Source organism: Artemia sp. Qi Xiang Cuo, chromosome 1 (genome assembly GCF_049724085.1).
Source record: "Artemia sp. Qi Xiang Cuo chromosome 1, ASM4972408v1, whole genome shotgun sequence".
In the NCBI taxonomy this organism is placed as follows: Eukaryota; Metazoa; Arthropoda; class Branchiopoda; order Anostraca; family Artemiidae; genus Artemia; species Artemia sp. Qi Xiang Cuo.
Window position 1 is genome coordinate 38,948,859 of NC_142794.1, and position 22,430 is coordinate 38,971,288.

At 35.9% G+C, this 22,430-nt stretch overlaps 1 protein-coding gene across 1 annotated transcript in view; it reads left to right on the forward strand.

The window, feature by feature from the left end:
* CROT (Carnitine O-octanoyltransferase) overlaps positions 1 to 22,430 on the forward strand; it is a 146,464-nt gene that overhangs the window by 86,860 nt on the left and 37,174 nt on the right. Inside the window, exons 3-4 of the mRNA XM_089102831.1 lie at positions 14,222 to 14,350; positions 16,722 to 16,902. Of these exons, the coding sequence (XP_088958957.1) occupies positions 14,222 to 14,350; positions 16,722 to 16,902 (310 nt within the window). The remainder of the gene's footprint in view (positions 1 to 14,221; positions 14,351 to 16,721; positions 16,903 to 22,430) is intronic.

Here is a 22,430-nt window from a genome sequence, read left to right on the forward strand (position 1 = left end):
TTAAATAGTAAGAGACGAACCTACAATAGCTGAACTAAGTCCAATGTATGCAATGGTTTGTTATTCCAATGATCGTCTTTTAAGGTAAAATTGAAATCTTACCGCTGGTATATATGATTATGATTTATGTACAAAAATCAAATATCTTTGAAAAGACTGCAGTATGAAAAGACATAAAAATGCAGTTTTTGGTGGAAAATTTATTCTCTTTTAGAAATAATTTATTTTAGTTACTAAAGATTTTTAACCCAATTAATTTCCTTTAAAATGAGCCATTGAACAACTCTCTACGATGTTCCAGTGCCAAGCTATCTCTAGAAAAGAAAGAAAGAAAAAAAAATATGCCATTTGTGGAGAATAACGTGGTTAAAGTCAATTTTCTTGATTTTCAAGCCAATATATTTCCCTTGCTGTTCAAGCCAAGTGACATAAAGTTTCCTATACAGGGGTTTCAGACATGGCGGTTCTAATGGTGTACCTTTTTTTTATCTGACCTTTTTCTTAGAAGTTATGGGTTTTTATATTTCTTAACATTGGACGTGATTATCACTTACTAGGTTGCTAGCTATCAAACAAACACAACTTAAAAACAATAGGGAAATTTTTTTCCAAGAGAGGTGCAATTTAAATCGGTGAATATTTCGGCCCTATGTCCAAGGGCTTCAGCACAACATTAAAGAAAAAATATATATATATAAACAACTTACATTAAAATACGAAGTTTAAAACTAAAAATGCTTTTAAAAACTTTTAAAACAGCCCCAGCATCCTTACTTCAACGAAGTTCAACCAGGACTGATAAATAAAATGATGAGAGAGGATGAATTCATTCAAACGAAATAAAATGAAATTATTAGCTGCAAGTTTTCAAAGCTAATCTTGCTTTTTTAGCAGCTAGTCTTAAAGGCCTTTTTGTAACGGGTTCAATACTATTGTCAATTGGTTTAATAAAATATTTTGTTAGATCATTTTTAATTAAATTTTAGTATAAAGAATTCAGTGAATATTCTCCTAAGTCCCTATTTAAGGAAATATTTTTATTTATTTTGAGCCTAATTTCGATTGATTCCCGAACCACCTGTTTTATCCCCAAATCACTACTAATGAGACAAGATTTTTTTTTTTCAAAAAGTATTGTGTGGCTGGGATTATCAAATATATGGCTAGCTAAAGCAGAATCAAAGGAGTTATAAGAGCTATTAGTAATTAACGCTTTGTCTATGTCTTCTTTATGCTGGTGTATCCGTTTTTCTAGATTCTGATGAGTTCTGCCAACGTAGTAATTGCCACAATCGCATGGTATTTGATAAACCCCTCTTGGGCGAGTAACTGGGGTTTTATCTTTACCGGAGTTTAAGAAATTTGTGATTTTAAAATTATTGGTGAAAACTAAATACAGATTGTTTTTTGTGCAAATATTTTTTGTTTTTGTGGTGATTCTTGGGATGTACGGAAGATAGATTATATTAGAGGGTTTTTCTGGAGCCTCACATTGTGAAATATCGTTGATTTTACGAAAATGTCTTTTTAGTCTACAGTTAATCGTATTATTGACAAAAGGAATGGGGTATCCGTTGCCAAAAAGAATATCTCTGATAAAATTTATTTCTGCTCTTATGTATCAATCGGAGCAAATGTTCAGGGCACGGTCAATGAGAGAAGTTACAACTGCTTTTTTAACTTGTGGGGAGTGATTAGAATTAAAATTAAGATATCTATTGTTTTGTGTTGGTTTTCTATAGATAGTGAAGTCAAAGTTATTAGTATTACGAATAATTAGCACATCTAAAAATGGTAGTTTATTTTCAAATTCAATTTCTAGGGTAAGCTGCAAATTTCTATCATAAGTATTAAGATGATTATTTGAAAAAAACTACGTTTTCTAAAGAGTTAAAGAGGCTGAGTCACAAGTTCGAACCTTAAAACGTACAGGGATTAGGAGGTGCAGTTGGGGCTGCCGCCCCCAAACCCCCGCTTCCGTATATGAAAGGGGCTGTGCCCTCCTCAACGCCTCGCTCTTTACGCTAAAGTTTGACTTTCTTACAGCTCTTTTTTTTAAACAATAAAAACTTTAGCGTAAAGAGCGAGGCGTTGAGGAGGGCACAGCCCCTTTCATTTACGGAAGCGGGGGTTTGAGGGGCGGCAGCCCCCCAACTGCACCTCCTAATCCATGTACGTTTTAAGGTTCGAACTTGTGACTCAGCCTCTTTAACTCTTTAGAAAACGTAGTTTTTTTTCAAATAATTTTTGCACGTTTTGTACAGTTTATTACTTATTTAACTCTTTAGAAAATTTAGTTTTTTTCAAATAATGTTATCAAAGCAGTGGAGACTCACCTGTAACCTGAAGGCCGACTGTGATATTCTTCTGGAGACGCCTGTTAAACCGAACGATTTAATAGATTGGATTTAAAAAAGAAACTTAGTTTCTTTTTTAAACTTTAAATTCAATATAAACTCAACGCCTCGCTCTTTACGCTAAAGTTTTTATTTTTAAAAAAAAAGAGTTGTAAGAAAGTCAAGCTTTAGCTTAAAGAGCGAGGCGTTGTGGAGAGCACAGCCCCTTTCATATACGGACGGGGGGATTGGGGTAGTGGCAGCCCTCCATCATAACCTCCAAATCACTATACGTTTTACGTGTCGAAATTGTGACTCATCCTCTTTAACAGCCCCCCAACTGTGCCTCCTAATCCCAGTATGTTTTAAGGTTCGTCCTTGTAACTCAGCCTCTTTAATTCTTTAAAAAACGTAGTTTTTTTCAAATAATTTAAAAAAGAAACTGAGTTTCTTTTTTAAACTTTAAATTCAGTATATAAAAAATTTCCTCTGACGGGGAATCCAACCCGGGTCTTCCGCCTGACAGTCAGGAGTATCGACAAATATACCAAAGAGACACAATTTTTCTTAGTCTGTGGAATCTATTTTTGACGCAAGCAAATCCCCACAAAACTTGATCTTTGGTTTTTGGAAAACAGGGAAGGAGTGGTCGGATTGAGCTGAAATTTCGAGGATAAGCCCCCAGGCCCCAGGAAAACTTATATTCTAAATTTCAGCCCGATCGGACAACGTTAAAGGGAGGCTCTGGTGGGAAAATTTAACATGGGCTCTTATAGGAAAACGAGGTTTTTCGTAAATGTAAATTCTGGGGATAATTTTTTCATTCTGAAAATATCAAAAGGCCCTAACAGGTCGAATTCTGCTTCGAATGAGTCCTCATTCACCCGGATCCGTTGCCAACTGTGGCCTGTAGGCGTGGCTAATAAAAAAAGAAAGAGAAATGAACATTAAGTGTCTATATCTGGGTTTTTGAAAACGGAAGTAGTGATCGGATTCAGCTGAAATTTCGAGGATAAACTTCCGGGCCCTAGGAAAGCTTAGCATCTGAATTTAAGCCCATTCGGACAACGTTAAAGGGGGGCTGTGGTGGGAGGGTCGAAACTTCCGGCCCAGTTTACCCCATGAAGATAAAGTCGGAGGAGGATGAAATTTTGTACGTTTCTTACTTTGAGCTTGGGCTACAAAATACGATCACCGCCGTCTCTCTGCGACCTCTAGGACCGGAAATTGCGTAACATGGTGGTGGGTCGCCTCTTTAAAGAGGCACAAGTGTGCCTCCTTGAAAATGTCAAGCCTTTCAATCACTTTCGATTATTAAAAAGGGCACTAAGCTTTTCGATTTCCAAACTAATGATCCCTTTTTGAGTTTCTGCGACAACGCTTTCTATAAACACCGTATATGCCCCTAGGGCATAAATTACAACCCTTACCCTAAGGGCTGTGAGGGTGGCTGTCATCCTCTAAGACCTAATTTCTAGAACTTTCAACTACGTTAAACAAAATGGCTATCTCAAAATTTTGATTGGATGTGTTCCGGGAAATGGTGGGCGTGGAAGCGGTGTTAGTTGCCTTCCATTCATTTTCGACTATTAAAAAGGGCACAAGCCACTCCAATCTCTGAGCCCTTTTCGAAGTTTCTACGACAACTTCTTCGATATGAAGTGCCCTGGTCTAAAAGAAAAAATAATAAATAATACATTGTGCCTAAGTCGTTCTTATGTACCTCTAGGGGATAACCACAAAACCCTTGCCCTAAGAGCTGTGGGGGAGTAACCTCCTCAAAAAACATATTTTATCTCTGGCAATCAGTTACTCTGAACAGAATGGCTATCTTAAAATTTTGATTGGATGTGTTTGGGGAAAGGGTGGGCGTGGAAGGGGTGTTAGCTGCCTTCCAATCACTTTCGACTATTGAAAAGGGCACTAGTTATTCCAATTTCCAATCGAATGAGCCCTTTTTGAAGTTTCTACGACAACTCCTTCGATACGAAATTGCCCTGGTATGGAAAAAAAAAAATAAAATAATACATTTTGCCAACATTGTTCTTTACTTAGACATCTCGATTGCGCTGCCTATGACAACATCCTGAATTGTCTAATACTCTTTTACCTACCTCTTTTCATCCGAAAAATCAGAAAGAACAATGAAAAGAATTTTAAAGTGGACGGTAGAATTTTTGTTTCAAGAAAAATTTCTTCTTCTCCTTCCGATGAACCGATATACATGGCGAGCCCAAGATGACAGTATTTATTTTTAACAAACAGATTAGCCGGGATGACGGTTGAAGCCGGGAGGTCGATATTGATAACCAAAAAAGACAAAAAAAAAACGGCGGCGTATTAGTGACGCCGCCACCGATAGAATCAGCGGCGGCGTCAGCGCGCTGATGCAAGCTCGCTGGCGCGCCGCTGATTTTCGGCACGGCTTCGGGGTCCACTCTTGAGGATTGGCGTCCCTCAAGGAAATCATAGTGTCTTTTACCTCGTAAACGACACAGTATTCGTACGCGATTCTGATAAATGGATATTTCGTCTTGGCTTGGACTGTTTTGGTGGGCATTTTCCAGCTGGAGAACCTCATCCTTGGTAATTTGTCTACTATGGCTGCCTCCCTATAGTAGCATAATATTTGCAGGCATGAATATATACTGAGTTGGAGGTAATAGGCTTGAGGTTGTCTGTGCAGGGTTTTGACTCTTCTGATTAAAGAGTATTCCCAAGTGCTGAAAACCATGATCTGACCAACATCGGTTCAGAATTGCACAAAGCGTCCATTCAATTGGAGATGGCAGGAACTTCTTGCTGGTTGGTTCTAAGCTAGCTTAATCGCTTCGATGTAGATCTGAGAAGATGTGTTGGTCCCCTTCTTTCAGTGGTTCTGGGACCATTGCTTTTCCTGAGTCCAAAATAATTTAAATATGAAAATTGGAACTTGGAATGTTACGACGTTAAAAATTAACTATCGCATCGGTAATTTGACTGGCGAATTCAAGTGATTCGGACTGGACTTACTAAGTTTCAGAAACTCATATCCCAGGGGTAGGAAATATAAAATTAGGTCATATAGAATTTATTTACTCAGACAGGAAGAAGGGAGTAAATGGACATGGAGTTGGGATGGTGATGATACAGGAAGCTGCTAAATCCTGTGTAGGCTGGAAAGGTATTAATAATAGAATGCTAATTGCACATTTTATGGATAAAAAATGCAGGGTAGCAGTCATAGTATTGACTCAGGTGAATTTTAGTTACAGTTACAGGAACAAATAAACAGGTCCCAGGTAGAGTTATGGTGTTTCTATGAGGAGATATTAACGCTCATGCCGGCCGGTAAAAATTGGGATAGATGGTATACTAGCCTATGTAAATTTGGTGTAGGAAAAGAAAACATTCATGGCTACAGACTGATCGGATATTGTAGGTATAACAATCTAGTTATAACCAATACAGTATTTGGACTTAAAATGATCTACATGGTATTGTCATGATGGTAAGACCGATAACTTTATTGATTATGTTATTGCAAACCGAGAACTGGCAGTATCAGTACAAGATACTAGTGTAGGCTATATAGGAGTGCTATTACTGACATAACATGAAAGCTCATCATCTAGTAGTGTCTAGGGTTAATTTAAGCTGAAAGTTGAGAAGAGTAACTACCTTCCGGGAAGATTTGGTGTTGGTAGACTCCAGGATGAGAATTTGAGAGAATCTTTCCAGGAACAAATGAATACTAAACTAGACAGTTTAAATTTGGCAATGCAAAATATGGATTGAACAATCTTAGAAAAATAATTTTTTGAAGTTGCTGATGGTGTCAGAGGGAAGAAAGTTGGGAACCGAGCTAGAAATATTAGCGAAAATGTTTTTATCTTTAACAGAGAAGGGAAGGAGCTTGTAGAAGAATTATCTGAATGATAGATTATATGAAAATAAGAGGAATGTAAAGAAAACGGGGAAAGCATTAAAATTTGATTAAGGAGGTGTGAAGTGGAGACCTGGGATAAAATTACCAAGGATCTAGAAGATGCAGCTAGACGGCATAATTGTAAAATATTGTACTGGCATGTTAATAAACTAAGAAGGAATAGTCAATGTTGACTTATACAGGTTAAAGATAGGAATGGGGTCAAAATTAGTTATAAGTAAAGAGTTTTAGAGAGACGGACAGAATCTTTTGAGAATATGCTTAACTAGGATAGAGTTACAGGAAAAAATATACAGGAAAAAGAAAGAATTAATGACAGTACTAAAAGGATTAAAAAAAAATAATAAGGCACCAGGGTCTGATAGTTTGGTAAATTTATTTCTTAAATATGGTGAATGTGAGGTTAGAAATAAGCTACTGAAGATTAGGATTCGGATTTTCGAGGAAGGGGAAGTGCTTAGCAAATTAGGTAAATCTTAATTATACTCTTGTATAAGAAAGGTAGTAAGAGTTTGCCTAGTAATAATAGAGGCATTATCCTGCTTTCTGTAGGTAGGAAATTACTTAGTAGGATGATACTTTTCAGGCTTAGAGAAGCTTTAGACAAAGTTTTAAGAGAGGAGCATTGGGGTTTTAGGGAGGGTAGATGATGTGTTGACCAAATTTTCACTCTTTGGCTGATAATTGAGAAATGCCTGAGCCATCAAACACCGTTAGTCCTCAGTATTACAGATTATAACCAATCGTTAGATTCAGATGATAGAAAAGTGTTAGCGAAGGTCTTATCCTTGTATGTTTTTTTTGCGAGTTCCGGTGGCCGTATTGAATCAGGAATTATTTAGAGTTGTGTTCTTTCCCTATCTATGTGGTTCATTTTGATGGACTTCGTCTTCAGGAGCACTGGAAACGCAATTGGTGAATACGGAATCAAACGAGGAAGAAAAAATTTCCTGGGCTTGGATTATGCTGATGATTTAATGCATCCTAGATGAAAGTGTGAGGAAAATAAATGAACTTTCAGAGGCTTTGCGAATTCAAGGTTCTAGAATAGGTTTGAAAATTAATTTTAAGAAGACTAAGTCGCTAAGGCTAGGAATAAGTGAGGATGAAAAGGCGATGGGTAATGAATAGATCGATCAAGGGGACAGCTTCACTTACCTTGAAAGTATTATTAGTAAATACAGTGAGTGTCGTAAAGATGTTAAATGTACAATAGGCAAGGCTCAGGTTTTTTTTTTCACAGTTAAAAAAAGTTTGGAAGAATAGGAAGATAAGTGCGAACCAAAATTACAATCTCAGTGAAGACAGTGGTCAGCGATGGTTCTAAAGCATGAGCGCACTGAAAAACGGAGAAAGTTTTGTTAGACGTTTTCCAAGGAAATTGTATACGGTTTTGTTTTTGGGTTGACCGTATTTCAAACGGTTCTTAGCGTTTACCCACGCACCCCCCCCCCTCCGGAAAATGCCGCCATAAAAATTACCCTCTCCCGCGGAATATATTTCCCCCCGAGTATCCCTACTTCCTGCGGAAAATAGGGTTTTGCAATTTAGAGAATTTGAGAATTTTGTTTCTTTAGTTTCGTTGAGAATTGCCAATGGAAGTGAAAAAGAGGAATTTACACAACATAAGCATCTTAAAAACTTAAAAAAACCGCACATTCAATTTTGTTGAAAAGATTTCCATGTGAACCTACGCAATTTTTGGCAGTAGCAGGCGCCAAACTAAGAAACAAGAAAAAAAAGTAGGCGAAAAATCATCAAAATTATGCTACAAATAAATGTCACCAAAAAGTTTAAGAAGGTTTAGCTTTCCTTTGAAAGCATAGTTTGTTTTGGAAACCAATAAATTCGTATTGTTTAAGTTTTTACAGACGAAAGCGTTGTCAAATTCTGCGAATTAGTTTTTCTTATCTTCCATGTGTAAAACTACCGCAAACCACCATTAACAAATAAATGAAACATAAAACGAACAAATATTACAATGGATAACCTAGTCAAACTCAAAACAAGTAAAAATTAAAAGGAGTACAAAGCCCAAGGGGCTGACAAGCCCCATGTCTTCTCAAGACGACAGCATAATTTGCACTTTACCTAGAAAATAAAACAAATAGCCATGGATTGTCAATTTTATATACATATTCTGATATTTATTCCTTAAATTCTTATACTTCTTTATTTATTAAAGTAAAAAAAGTGAAAGCATTTAAAATGTTTTTTTTTAAGTTAAGTACAAATTATTTTCTGGTCTTGAAAAAGCGTGGAGGCTATCTAGTAAAAGAGATATCTACTAATGTAATAGGCTGTGGCTTTTAAAAATGGCGAGGGGGCCTGGGAGTCATAAGCTTAAAAAATCATGGGTACCAAATTCTCCCAGTGTAAAAATTTCCCCTATTCAGCCCTCGGAAACTTTCCTGGCACGGAAAGTTCTCCCCGTGAAAAATCCCCACAGCAGAAAATTCACCCCCTCCCCAGAAAAGTGTCTGTATATTTCCCAGTAACAAATGCTATACGTAAACAATTGGTGAACGTTAGGACTTTCAGACCTCTCTCCATGGGTTGTGTAGGGTAATGTTATCCCAAAGGGCATAGTTACTGGACTTTTCACCTATGCTGAACAAAATGTCTATCTCAATATTTTGAAAATTTTAATCGATAGACTTTGAGAGAAGAAGGGGGTGGGAGGGGGACTAGTTGCCTTCCAGTCTTCTTGGTCACTTAAAAAGGGCACTAGAACTTTTACTTTCCGTTTGAACGAGTCCTTTCCCCATGTTCTAAGACTATTGTTTCGATGCAATCACCCCTGAGAAAAAGAATCAATACATCAAACAAATAAACAAGTATCCGTGATCTTTCTTCTTGTAAGAAAAAAAAAAAAATCCACATTTTTTGCAGATGGGAGCTTGAAACTTTTATAAGAAGGTTATTGGATACGTTGAGTTTGATGGTGTAATTTTTATTAAAATTCCTTAACTTTTAAGGGGTGTTTTCTCCCTCTTTTGAAAATCAGGAAAGTTTCTCAGGCTCGTAACTTTTGTTGGTGTGTAACACTAACGTTAATGAATCTTATATATTTCAAATTAGCATAAAAAGCCAAATCTTTTGGTCTATCTATTAATATAAAAATCGGTTTTTTAGGGTTTTGGCTACTACTGAGCCTTTTCGCTCCTTACTTACAGTTTGTTACCATGAACTGTTTGATGGACAAGTTACGAAACTTAAAAAGGGTTCTTAAACTTCTACAATTGGGCTCTCTGGTTGTCTTGTAGTTAGGGAGGGAGGGAGATACCTCAAAGGGTGCATTTTAATGCCTTAACATCCGAAAATGTGTTCCAGGGGAAGTGTTCAGGTCACCTTGCGGAACAGTTCGACTTCAAAATCGATTGCTTATTCTTTACGAGCTTAGTGATTTTCGATAAGACTCTCAAGAAAGAAAACAGCTATCATACTCTTACAACACAGTGCAGTTAGAAACTGGTGGTACTTCGTCAAAAGTGAAATGGTTTCTGGTCAGAAAAAGTTAACGGTCAAATTCTAGCAGCTAAGTTGGACCTGTATGCAGCAGACGTTGAATACCGCAAAATATGTTGTCGCAACTTTATATCTGACAAGAACCTCCCTTGGAAACATTGCTGAAAATCTGACTAACAGAGTCAAAAGAAAGGAAGGCAGAGGAGCAAGCATGGATCAAAAGCAAGTATTTGAAGACTTGATGGGGTTCTTTGCAGAAAATGATTAATAACAGTTAATATTTAGTGATTAGGTCAAAACGGTGAGTGAATGTTTTCAGTGACTCGGAAGAGCCTGCGTACAATAGAGTTTACATGGAGCAGCTTTTACTCGCTTAAGTCTTCAGTTGTGACAGAAAGAGCAGGCAACTTGAAACTTCGCCTCAACAATGGTGAAAATATGCTTTGGTTATTCACAAAACAAGCTAACATGGCTTTGTATCGGGTCCTGTGTGTGTTGTTGCCAACCCTAAATTCCAGAAACTCATGGGCAACATTTTAGGCTACCGACAAGCACGAAGACGCTGGGACGATAAGAATGGAGCGTAACTTTGAAGATGTTGTTAAGGTTGTCATTGCGAGTGAGCATGTGGACGTAGACATGTCTATAACAACTGGTTTGAAAATCCTCAACCATGAATTGAAAAGATACAAACATTTACATTTTCAAGAAAAAAGCTTTTGCTGTTACTATGAGAGTCTAGAGTAACCTGAAGTCTGAAGTCACTATTGCAAAAATTCAGTGAAGAACTCAAGATTTATTTCAACTACGAAATTTTTAACCCCTTTGTTATTTAAGCTCTCCTTTAATTTTCTGACAAACCAGCCGTCGTCAATAACATATGGATGTACTTTTAAAGTATTTGACGGTTATCAGCTTGACCCTCAATCAAAAGCGTGATGCATAAGAGAAGGCCTACGATCAGCATTTAGCTACAGATGTCTTGTTTAGTAAATAAAGATGATTTTCTTAGCGATGCAGAAAACAAGCAGGCAATCATCAGCATGCTGTCTGGCTACCTTAATGATACAGAATATAATGTCACCAGTCACCAGCCGATTCCATGGTCCTAATTGGGATGACTGCGGTTCAAGTTGGTAGAATACCAACAAAGTGTCTTAATAGGAAAAGATATGGACTTACTAGTCCTTTCGCAGTGACACAGGAAGCGGGTATTTTTGGATTCCGAGTTAAAGTCATGGGAAACTGAAAGGATTACTTGGTACATATTGGCGGCCGAATTGAAACTCGGTGACACCCTTTTCGACCAATTCTTTCCCTCCCTGCCTTTCTTGGATGTGATATGCCTTCGCGAATTTGTGACATACGAAAACTTACACCACCTAACCACGCAAAAAGAACAAAAACTTCCAGGACATCGCCGGACTATTCAGGTTCTACAATGGACGATATTAGAAAAGATAGAGAAGAGGTTTTATCTTGTTTAAGGCTGCATAAAATAAAACAAGTACGGCGAGAAGAGCTAGATCGTGTGTAATTAAGCAGATCAGCAGTGCCGCCCCTTCTCTCAGTGTATCACTGTAATTAGAAGGGCGACAATGTGATGTTCTCGCAGAAACCATGACTTAAAATATACCGGGACTTGTGGCAGTTGTAGGGTGACAAACTGCTCTGACTGTGAAACAGTTCGGGCCGGAACCTTGAAGACGAGGGTAGTGAACAAGAAGACGAAATATTTGAATAACTTTTGTAATTTTTGAGCTCAAATTTAATATATGCTTGTAGGCCCTACCTCTTTCTTAACCTCACTCTTCCTCAAAGTTTTGAGCCCAAAATAAGTTCATTGACTTCAAATATTTCGTTTTATTTTCATCAGCAAAAAAAAGGCCTACAAATGACATCTAATTACATTTTCCGGTATTTGCTCAATCAACTTTCTTATTCCTCAACCTAAGAAAACTCAAATTTGTTAGAGAGCTAGAGCGGTAGACAATTTGAATTCGGAATCAGCAGATATTTTTTATTCGGGTAGTGAGAGAATCATTTGCGTAGTAATTTGTTCGAGGTTTGACCCCTTTTTTATACCTTTCGTAGACCAAAAGAGCAGAGTTTATTTACACATATTTTTTGGTGTGTGGGGATGTTGAGTGTCAAAATTTATAAGGTTTTATCTGTTAATCTAATTTGAAGGGTCAGAGTTAATTAATGATTAAGTGATAAAATGTAAAAAAAATTGTTTTAAAACAAAAAGGGTATATCTTAGGGTATACAACCAGTAATATACCAGCAGAGTGGGCGTATGATATCAGAATGCATTTACTTCTAAAAAGAAAAGAAAAGTGAAGCATATCTGAGGGTGTACAATCAGTAATATACCAGTAGAGTGGCCAACCAAAATCAAAATGTATTTTCTTCTTAAAAGAAAACTTTTTAGTGTTAGCATAACAATCATCGTTATCGGCCTTGGACTTTCAATTGCTGACACCTATGAAATTACCTGATCGGATTGTCCTTTTTTGAAACACGAATTGACCGTTTAAATCAACAAGAGAAAATGTGGAGATTTGCAGCCAGGGAAAAGGAGAAGGGAATCGTAAATTTTTCGGCCGATATCTTTTTGCTCAGCTGTTCTTAGTAAAAAAAGGAAAGGGTAAAGGATGCGGCACTAGACCCTTAAGGTCCAAACCGGCGGTGCTGATCTCCGTTTCGTGGCCCTTCAGCCAGGAAGTGCAATTCAGCCAGGAAGTGCAAAGAGAAAAAACAAAACAGATTAAAATCCTTGAGATATAATAAAAAGACAAATTTAAAGGAAAACATACAAATGAGCAATGTCCCTCTCATGTGAACGGTTAAAAGGTAAGTTTTTTTAAAGACTTTTTAAAGCTAATCTGTATTTAGATTATGAAGTATCTTTGATTTTTGTTGTAAATAAGTTGCAAAATATGATAAAATAAAAAACACGAAAAATCAAAATTAATTAGAGCGTTGTAAAGAGGGCTAAGATAGGTTTCTCCAGCATCTATGTTAAAAGGACTTTTTTTCAATCAATCAATCAGTTCTATTCAATCAATAAACTCAACAAAACACACTTCAATATAAACTCCCCCTTCAGGCTCTATGGCCAGAAAAAAACAGGGGAGAAGCAAAAATAAAACAAATACATAAAAAACAAAAATATTTTCAACATCATACATTCACATCTTTAAGAGACTCAACACATAAAAAAAAAAACTTAATTACTAGTTAGAAAATCCCTAACACGATTTTTAAACATACCAAACGAATGGTAGATTCGTGCAGACACAGGGAACGTGACACAGCTTTAGTGGATATATTTTCTAATTTCAACTTCCTCCCTGAACACTTGCGCAAGAACTTTAACGAGGGTGAGTGGAAAGGGAGGTGTTATCAACCAAATTGAAGGGGTCTTTCAGGTTATCATGCATTAGTTGCTCAAGCTGGTATTTTGCAGGAAATTTGTTTTGTTTTGGATGGTCTGTACAGTACTATTTTTTTTTTCCATTGGGATTTTAGTTACCTAATTAATGGTTGAAAGACTCAAACACACAACTATTATTAACCGAAACATGCCATTGTCTATATATTTATTTTGACGGGGAGGATGTAAATTAACAAACAACAACAATTAAAATCTAATCATTTGAAAAATATAGTAAATGGAAACATCCAAGAGTCTTGAAAGTTAGGGGATGGGGCTACTTTCGTAAATTTATTCAAGGTAAAAGCAGCTTCTTACCGTTTCTTTACTTTTAGCTGCTCTTTTCCTCTGCTTATAATTTATGTGTGTTTTAAAGTTTAATCTTCGGAAAAGGCTTTTTAATCTCTAATTTCTCTTAAAAATTCACAGATACAGATGAACTCTTTGCGTGGAATTTGCACATGTGATAGGGCGTTATTAACGATCAAAATTGACTCATTCGTATCAAACTCTGGACGTATAAATGTCCGAACTTGTAAGAAATATCGGTACTTGTATGATAAACCCCCTAGCGCTCAGGTTGTTCATTCATTGACGCATTATAGAACCTTCTATTCTCGTTAGTTTCTTTCACCTTAGTGTGAGACAAGACAAAGAGAAGTGACAGAATAAATGGAAAGAATACAGTTGGGGCTATATAATTGCACATTAGGGGTGGGGGGTGGGGGTAAAGTCTTTGGACAGTGTGAAGTTAGAAAACAATTCTTACTGCATAATAGCCTATGCACAATAACTGTACCTAATACATTAGGCATGCAGACCCGCTATACGCCCCCCCCCCCCCTAATGTGAAAGTATATAGCCCAAATGTGGTTCTAAAGTATTATATTTGTATCTTACTTTGGTACATTTAATTAGAATTGAGCGTCAGAGAAACATATTAGAAGAATGTTAGGTAGGGGGTATATCATACAAGTGTCAAACTGTGGACGTATAAATGTCCAACTCGTAAAAATATCTTAGTTCGGTTTCTGACTCCCTTCTTTTCAGCTGGAAAAATGGTGGCTGGATTACGCTTATTTGTCTGTCAGGACACCGCTTCCAGGGATAATGAATATTACTGCAACTCTACCTTTTCATCATGATATTTGGCCACCAGAGGAAGGAAGAAAATTTGAGGTAACAAGTCAATGTTGTTCGTCTTGTTTATGGCGAAACGGAAATTTTATGGTATTATGGTAATGTAGAATTAAAATCTCCAAACTTTCTGTGTCAATTCTTTTCTTTTTTATTGTGCTTCTGTTTTTGTTTATGTTATTTCTTTCGGGAGGGGGAGGAATTCCTTAGAAATTTTTGAGGGGGCAGTGGGACGGCTAACCTTAATTTTTGGTTCCCTTCTTCAAATTTATAATTAATTATTCTTTCATATATTAGCTTCAAGCTAAGAATAGATAATATTATGCAAAATTGTTTTGATTACAAACTGCATCTTCAATTTCAGCTGTGTAACTAGTAATATTAGTGTAAAAGCCGAACATTTGCTAAAAAGGATTTAGAAATATTGGGCAGAGTCCGATGCGTTGTGGGCTTCATTTCTCTTTTATTCAATAATGTAATCTTTTTTTACAATTGTAAAACATTTAAATAATTGGAAGCTAATCTCAAATCACTGGGATAAACAAAGAAGCGAAATTAGGGTAGCTATAAGGGTATTTGTTGAAGAGAAAAGGAAAAGAAGAGGAATTGAAAATAAAGAAAAATCTTTTCAATATACAAGAAGGTCCACCGTCAAGTACCGACGATCTGAGTATAATAAACTGACAATTACAAAAGGAATGATACGTTTACATTATTATCGTGGTTTTAAAAAATGTTTTGCGTTAAATTCTGTTCAGCAACTCTGTGTACGTTTTCATTGATTTGGTGGTATAGCTTTTATACCTCATAGTTGAAAGACCAAAAGACCTTTTAGGTGAAACACTTTTTGAACCCCTAACTCTGGGCTTTCCCTTCTTCGTCATGGACAGCAGTGATGCTTTGATGAATCTGGATAATTTCTTTAAATGCATCAACATGAGCCTTAGTATACAAGGTAGATGATTTTCGATGAATATAAAGCAAATATATACAAATGTTTCTCAACTTCGAAGTAAATGTGATGGAGGCTTTTTGGGGACATCTTTTTAAACTATTCAATATTTTTTTTCTTTGAGGGGTGGGGGGGGGTGGGTGTACAATGCTTCTGCTATATTTTTAAGAAAGTTGTAGAAGCCATCATAGGTTACTGTTGATCTTTGGTCAAAATAGGTTGTCTTTGGAGTGTTCCTGACAACCAATTGTTCAGATCTAATCATTCATCCACGCTTTTGTTAAAGTGTACAAATTTAAGCTCTGTAATGACATTAATTCAACTTCGCTCCCTTAAATGCCTAGATTGTTTTTCTATATTTAAATTCTCCAAATTTTATGTCTATTTTTTCATGATTTTTTGTTGACTTTAAACGAATTTTCAAACCAAAAAGACGTATTGAAATAAAATTTAAGGACATCGAGTTGCCATAACTATCTATAGTCTAGAATTTTTGCATGCTGATCAATGGTCTGTGTAGCGCAGTTACTGATCTCCTGATTCTTCTTCAGCTGGGATTAAAACGTGTGGCTGGGGGCAAATCGTCAAACGCTTCCCTTGTCCCCCCCCCCAGATTTCTTCCTTGTATTGCTAGTCTTTGCTCCATCGTTGCGTAATTATATTGAGAATTACGAAATGATTAAGACTCCCAGTAGGTGGAATGTTTTTCAGGAATGCAGTCTGACTTCGAATGGGCTATTGTTTTTACCACTAATTTATTTTGAGTTTCTTCTGTAGCATATTAAATTTTAGCATTTTAAGGCTTTTCTTTGGACTTAATATTATGTGGCGGTTGGGTGCTGAACTTATGTTCTTAGAGCTTAGCTTCCAGCTCTAAGCAAATGTTTTGAAGAAACATTAGAGGAATGTTTGAAGAAACATCTTAGAGGAATTACTTTCCTAATATACTGTCAATTGTATGGATTTAAACTCTTGGGCTGAATGGATAAATTAAGACTCTTCGTCTTGGGACGTTGTAGATCATATCTTTAATGGGGGCACATCTTTAAACCTTTTGATAGTTCTAATGGAAAGGGCTATCTCAAAATTTGGATCTGATGCTGCTAGAGACTGTGGCTCTGGGGATGTCCAGTGGCAAAGAAGGACTGGAAAGGAGGATTGCTCTCCAATCACTTTGGCCCTTCGAAAGGGCACTAGAACATATTTCTTCGGATTGAATGTGCCACCTTCAAAGTATCTATGACTATTCCTTCTGTACGATCCAATCCCCAAAGCAATCGAACAAAAATAGTACATAGAAGATATATCGCTCTTTACGTAGTCGATGTTGTTGTCTTTACCCTATAACTCCTTTTTACGTTTTTTACTAATGATTCGTGAAATAAACAAACTTGAATTAATATCCAAGGTTAATTTAAGCTCATTTTAAAAATATTTGTTTTTCGCTTTATGTACTTCTAGTATGCAGGTAAGACTTTGGCATTAATATTTGGGTTTTGGGAACTCCTTCGCCAGGAGCGCTTGAAGCCAGACGTCTCGAAAAAGAAAAGAATGTTCAGTATGGATCAATTTCGTCGGCTGTTTTCCACTACAAGATTGCCAGGAAAAGACATGGACCAGCTTTTGTGCTTATGGAAGACAGGTCTTTAATTTTTTATTTTTCATTTTTTCTTTTTACGAACGACAACAGAGATTTAACAACTTACTAAAATAAAATAAGAAATTGAACAATTAAGATAGTATAAGAATAAAGCAACAAAAGTCAGTAATATGAAACATCAGAAAAGAAAAACAAATATGCTTAAAAAGAAGTGTACTCAGATTTATTTCTATAATCAGAGGTAAAAAAAAGAAAAACATCATCCAGAGCAAAGATTTATTTCCTTCGCATTTAGGGCATTGATAACTGTTGACTTTTCAGCTACTGCGTCTTTTTATTGGGAATATAGATCCCACGTTGATTTTCATCATTAGAAAAAAAATTCAACTATGAAGTTCTGTTGACCTACCCTGCCTTCATTATAGCTTATTGTGGGGCCGTTTGGATAGCCAAAGTATTTTATGAGAGTAATTTGAAAATTGAAAGAATCGGTCACGGGGGGCTTAAGTCTAGTGGTCTAACTCCACCTCCCTGTACACCCATGCTGATCATATTATTTCAAAAATTATAGTTAAAAATAAGAAAAAATTTTAAGAGCTAAAAGTCTTGCAGCTCCAAATCACCTTTTAAGAAGGAGTAAGAAGAAATGTTTTTAATTTTAACTGATTTATAAATTTACCAAGAATTTTCTCTAGAAAAGAACGAATTTTCGTAATCGAAGCTCTAGGCCAGGGCAGTGGGGGGGGGGGCAGCAGCTGTTCCCCAAGTTTTTCTGATATCTGAAAATTAAATTCCTTTTAGATTATATTTTTCTTTCCTAAGGTACTTAATTGACTAAAAATTGTCGCAATTGTAAATTTTGCATACCTTGCCCTTCCCCCAGTTTGTGAGTCCTAAAACCATTACTGAATTGCTGGTTATTGAGCCCTGAAGCGCAATAAGCAAATAATTAATTTAATGGTTTCATTAAGCATTTTTGAACGTAGTTCAATAATTATAGTCGTCTCATGAACAAAAAATTACCGAAATCAATTGCAATAAGCTTATGGAACATGGAGATAAAGATGCTTGATTTGCACTAAAAACACGTATATGATTGAAAGTCCCAAGATTACTAACTTTTATAAATTTTTGTCGAGAAAAAGACAATTTTTACTCTTGCGCTCTTGAATATCGACGCCATCTGCATACTTCAAAGTGTCTGACTAAAAATCGAGGCAATATTTTTGCTTTAACGTTTACGTAAACACTCATTTCGATCGGCTATATCCAATTTATTCCGTTATGGTGGCGCTTTTTGTAACTCCATCATTTCCCATATGTTTCAATCGGTGTGGTTTATTAGTCAAAAGGTAAAATATAGGGCGGACCAAAACCAACCAATGTAATTCATTCTTGTTTAGCATGTAATTTTGACAACTTCGATATACGTAGATTTTACTGCGATGTACTGAGCCGAGGGCTTTCTAATAATATTTTGAAGTGAGATTGAAAAAAGAAAGAAATAACGGCTGAGGAGTTTTTAGCACCTGGTATTTTTTCAGGTTTAACTGTAAATCTGAAAAGCTTATCTTATAGAAAAATGACCAGTTTTTTCCCTTCAAGGATGCTTGTGCAATGTAGTTGACTCGGGTTAGCTAACCATCTTTAGGGTGATCGGAAAACATTACAAAAGAAAATAATTTCTGTAATTTCACGCTGCTTTTCCATTTACAAAAGAAAAAATAAAGAGAGAAAACACGGGTTTAAACTCAATTAAGCTTCTTCCAATACTTTATTTAGATTAAACCGGTTTTTTCTCTCTTATGTTTGTTTAAAAGTCAATAATCTCTAGGTTTTTTTCCCCGTCAGTTAAGTTTGTAGCACATTGTTGACTAGCTTTTTGTGAGGTGATAGCTTTCTTATTGCAAAACAAAACAAAACATTTGTTGTAAAATAAAAGATTTCATTTATATCCGTACCAGACCGCCAGAACCTGAAATTTCTTTTAAAAAAAATACTCAGATGTAGAAGTACAGACCTCAAACAATATGGTAAAGAGAGGATGACCGTAGGCACTTCAGAGGTATATATTTTTTTAAATTTCAAATCATTTTCGAAAAGACAAAATCACCTTTGTACCGTAAAAACTGGTTTACTTCGTAAGGAGCCAAGCATAAACGATATTGGACATTTTATGCCAGAGTCCCATCAAGGTCACGCTTGTCGACAAAAAAAAAGAAGAAAATTTATAAATGACCAAAGCCGTATCCAAGTGGGAGGAGTTGCCGGGTTTGACCCAACCCCTTCTCGAAACTTTTGTCTTGCTCGTAAAAATGTACCAAAAATGTTATAAAATCATTTTAAAGTTTTCTGGTATCGCCCCCCCCCAAAAAAAAAAAAATCCGGCCCCATAAAACAATCCTGGATACGCCCTTGCGAATGATATGTGGTTGTTCTTGATTTTAGCGTTGAACTCATATTTCAGACGCAGAAACCAAAGATGACAAGAAACTGGTTAGAATAAATAGCAACGCTCATTTGTTTCCAACTATTCTTGAAACTTACTAACAATTTACTCGTTGAGAAGAGTTTTATTCATAGCTCATATCTTAGTTTTAGCACCAATTTTCACAAGACATATACAACAAAGCAAATGTAACATATTAGCAAAATACATGTTCTTACTGTAGGCTAGTTTACCTCTTTTGGTTTCGCTAAGCGTAGAAAGTGATGTTGTTTTTTGGTAGATAAAAAAGTAATAAAGAAAATAAATATTAAACGGTTTTTTTTGTAACAAGCTTTTACCAGATCCACCGCTATGAAGAAGCTCGAGGCAGTCAGGCAGGAGGTGGTGGTGACAGACGTCTTAAATAGTGCATCAAAAAGCGCATTTAAAAAAAAAAACACCAAAAAAATTGTTGTTTGGTTATGCTGATTCCAAAAATATCGATTTCTTTAACTTTCAAGCTAATCATCGAAAGTTACGAGTCCGAGCAAACTCAGTGAATTAAAAAAAAGGGGATAAACACCCCCAAAAGGCAAGCGATATTCACAATAATCAAATCATCAAATTCAACGTATCAGAGAAACCTAGTATAGAGATTCTATGTACAAGGGTATAAAGGAATTCGGGTACTTTTTGCCTCAAAGACTGAAAAAAAAATTGATATGGATCAAATATTATGATATAGGCAATCGCTACAATATATAGGCATATCATCTGTAAACTATATAGACAATCGATTTAGGATCATCTAAAAGCTATATATTGATATTCCCAGTTTTAGAGGAATGTTATACAGTGGTACATTAGTACCTAGAAAGTCACGCAGTCCTAAGAGAGAGGGAGGGGTGCCAGACAGCTCAGAAATGTATTTTAGCACTCTCCACTAGTCTCTAGATAAATATGGAGTGAGGTCTAGGGAGAGGAGTTAGGAATAAAAAAAAAAATCTCTCTTCATTTCAACCAAGCCACAGAACTGTGGGGTGATAACTTTCGTCTTGCTGCAGAAAACATGTTTGGTACTTATGTGTTATCCCGACCCCACTTAAAAAGTGCAGTTAGAAAACAATTCTTACTTCATAATATGCAGAATAATTGTAGCTAATATGTTTAGCATGCAGCCCCGTCATACTTAATTCCTAGCCCCCCTGATGTGCAAATAAAATAACCCATATTTTATACTTTCCATGCATTCTTTCACCCGTAACTTGCTTTTCCAGTTTTTGTTTCGTCACAGTTGATTCAATTAACAGGTACACGGGTTTAAACAAGAGATGCATTGCGAGAATAGACGTGCCAAATTTTTTGTTTGATAACATAAAAGATATTTCTCATATTCATACCAGAACAAAGGGTGGAGGGGTGGGGGATTTATGTGCGAGTAATAATTGTGAATGAATACAAGTAAGAAATAAAGATAAGTTAAGAACAATTACGAGCTATTCGTTAGGAGACAAGCATACGCGATATTACGACATTTAATGTCTGTCAATTATTATTGACATTAAATGTCGACATTTAAGGTCAAGTCAAATTTGTCGAAAAAAAACCAAGTTTTATGAACGATATGTGGTTTTTACATGATTTTAGCCTCAAGTTCGTAATTCAGAAGCAGAAGACAAGAAATTGGTTTGAAAAGCTTGCAACACTCGTTGAAAAAGTTTTATTCATAGCTCATATCTAGTTTTATCATCAATAACACAAGACATCACAAACCCAATATAACATATTAGCTTGACACATTTTTACAAGTATTGACAGTAACGTTATATTGGGCACAAAAAAAGAAAATTAATATCAAACAGTTTTTTAGTAAACACACCAATGATAACTTTGAAGCGAAATGCCCTGGTTTACTCTATTAGGAAAATAAATATTTATGTTCATCAGAATATTGTTGAATAACCAAAAAAAGAAGGAAAATCAAGCTCAACTTTGCCCCTGTACAGACGTAATTGTCCAAATGATTTATCTCGTATTCAATATAGCTTATTACAATCGACTTCTATTGATTTTCATCACCGAGACCAATGAAAACCATTCTTCTTCAATAGAATGTTTCTTATTGGCCATCAGTGTTGAAAACAAATTGAAAATGACTGTAATAAGCTATGCTGAGCTCAAAATTAGCTAAAAAAAAATTCACTTTCGACTAAAAGCTTTCAATAATGTTGAACTAAGGTACTGGTGCGTTAAATGTACACTTTTGTATGCTTATTATACCACTTTTAGAGACGAAACCCGCCAGACTGGTTATTTTCAAGAGACCGCTATTGACAAAATAGAATGCAAAGAGTATTTTTCATTGCGTTTGCGATATCTAAACTGTTGCTTTTTGGGGTTTAGGGAGGGGGAAGGTACCTAAGTTAGGTTATGTATTTAATATATGCTACGCTTTACCCCCACAACCCCACCCCCCCACCTCCTAGTGTGCAAATATATAGCCCAAATTTGCTTATAAACTATTATATATTCATCGTATTTTATTTTATTTCGTTAGCATTAACCAAACGTGACTTTTTAGAAGTGCCCGCATAATGCACCAGTACCTGAACTAATAATGAGTTATAAAAATAAGGAAGGATCTCACAATTCCAAAAAAAGCTAAATCATTTCAGAGAAAAACATACTTCTTTGCTTCATTGGAGGGTAAGCATACAAGAGGGTGTGGTCTTTAATGATATTTAGATAAACATATTTTCATAGCTATGCACGCTATTTGCAGAAAGTTATAAATCCAATATTTTGAAGGGAGTGCTCAAAATAGCAAATATCAAATAGTTTTTCATAACAAACTGTTTCTGCATCTCCTATTATGATAAGAGGGGCCATTGTTCAGGCGTTAGGAGGGGGCAGTAAATCATGGTTAACGTGGAAGAAGTAGGGGCAGACACCTCATGGCAATTAAATATAGAAATTAGTTTATAAAAGAGCCAATATTTAGCTCTCAAAGATGTCCAAGTATCCGGCCCAGTTTCTATTCCAGAAATCTCACCCAAATTGCACTTTTAAGGTATCATATAGCACTTTATTAAGGCTTTATCGAGCAAAAATTACTTATATATAAAAAACGATAAGAAATAAG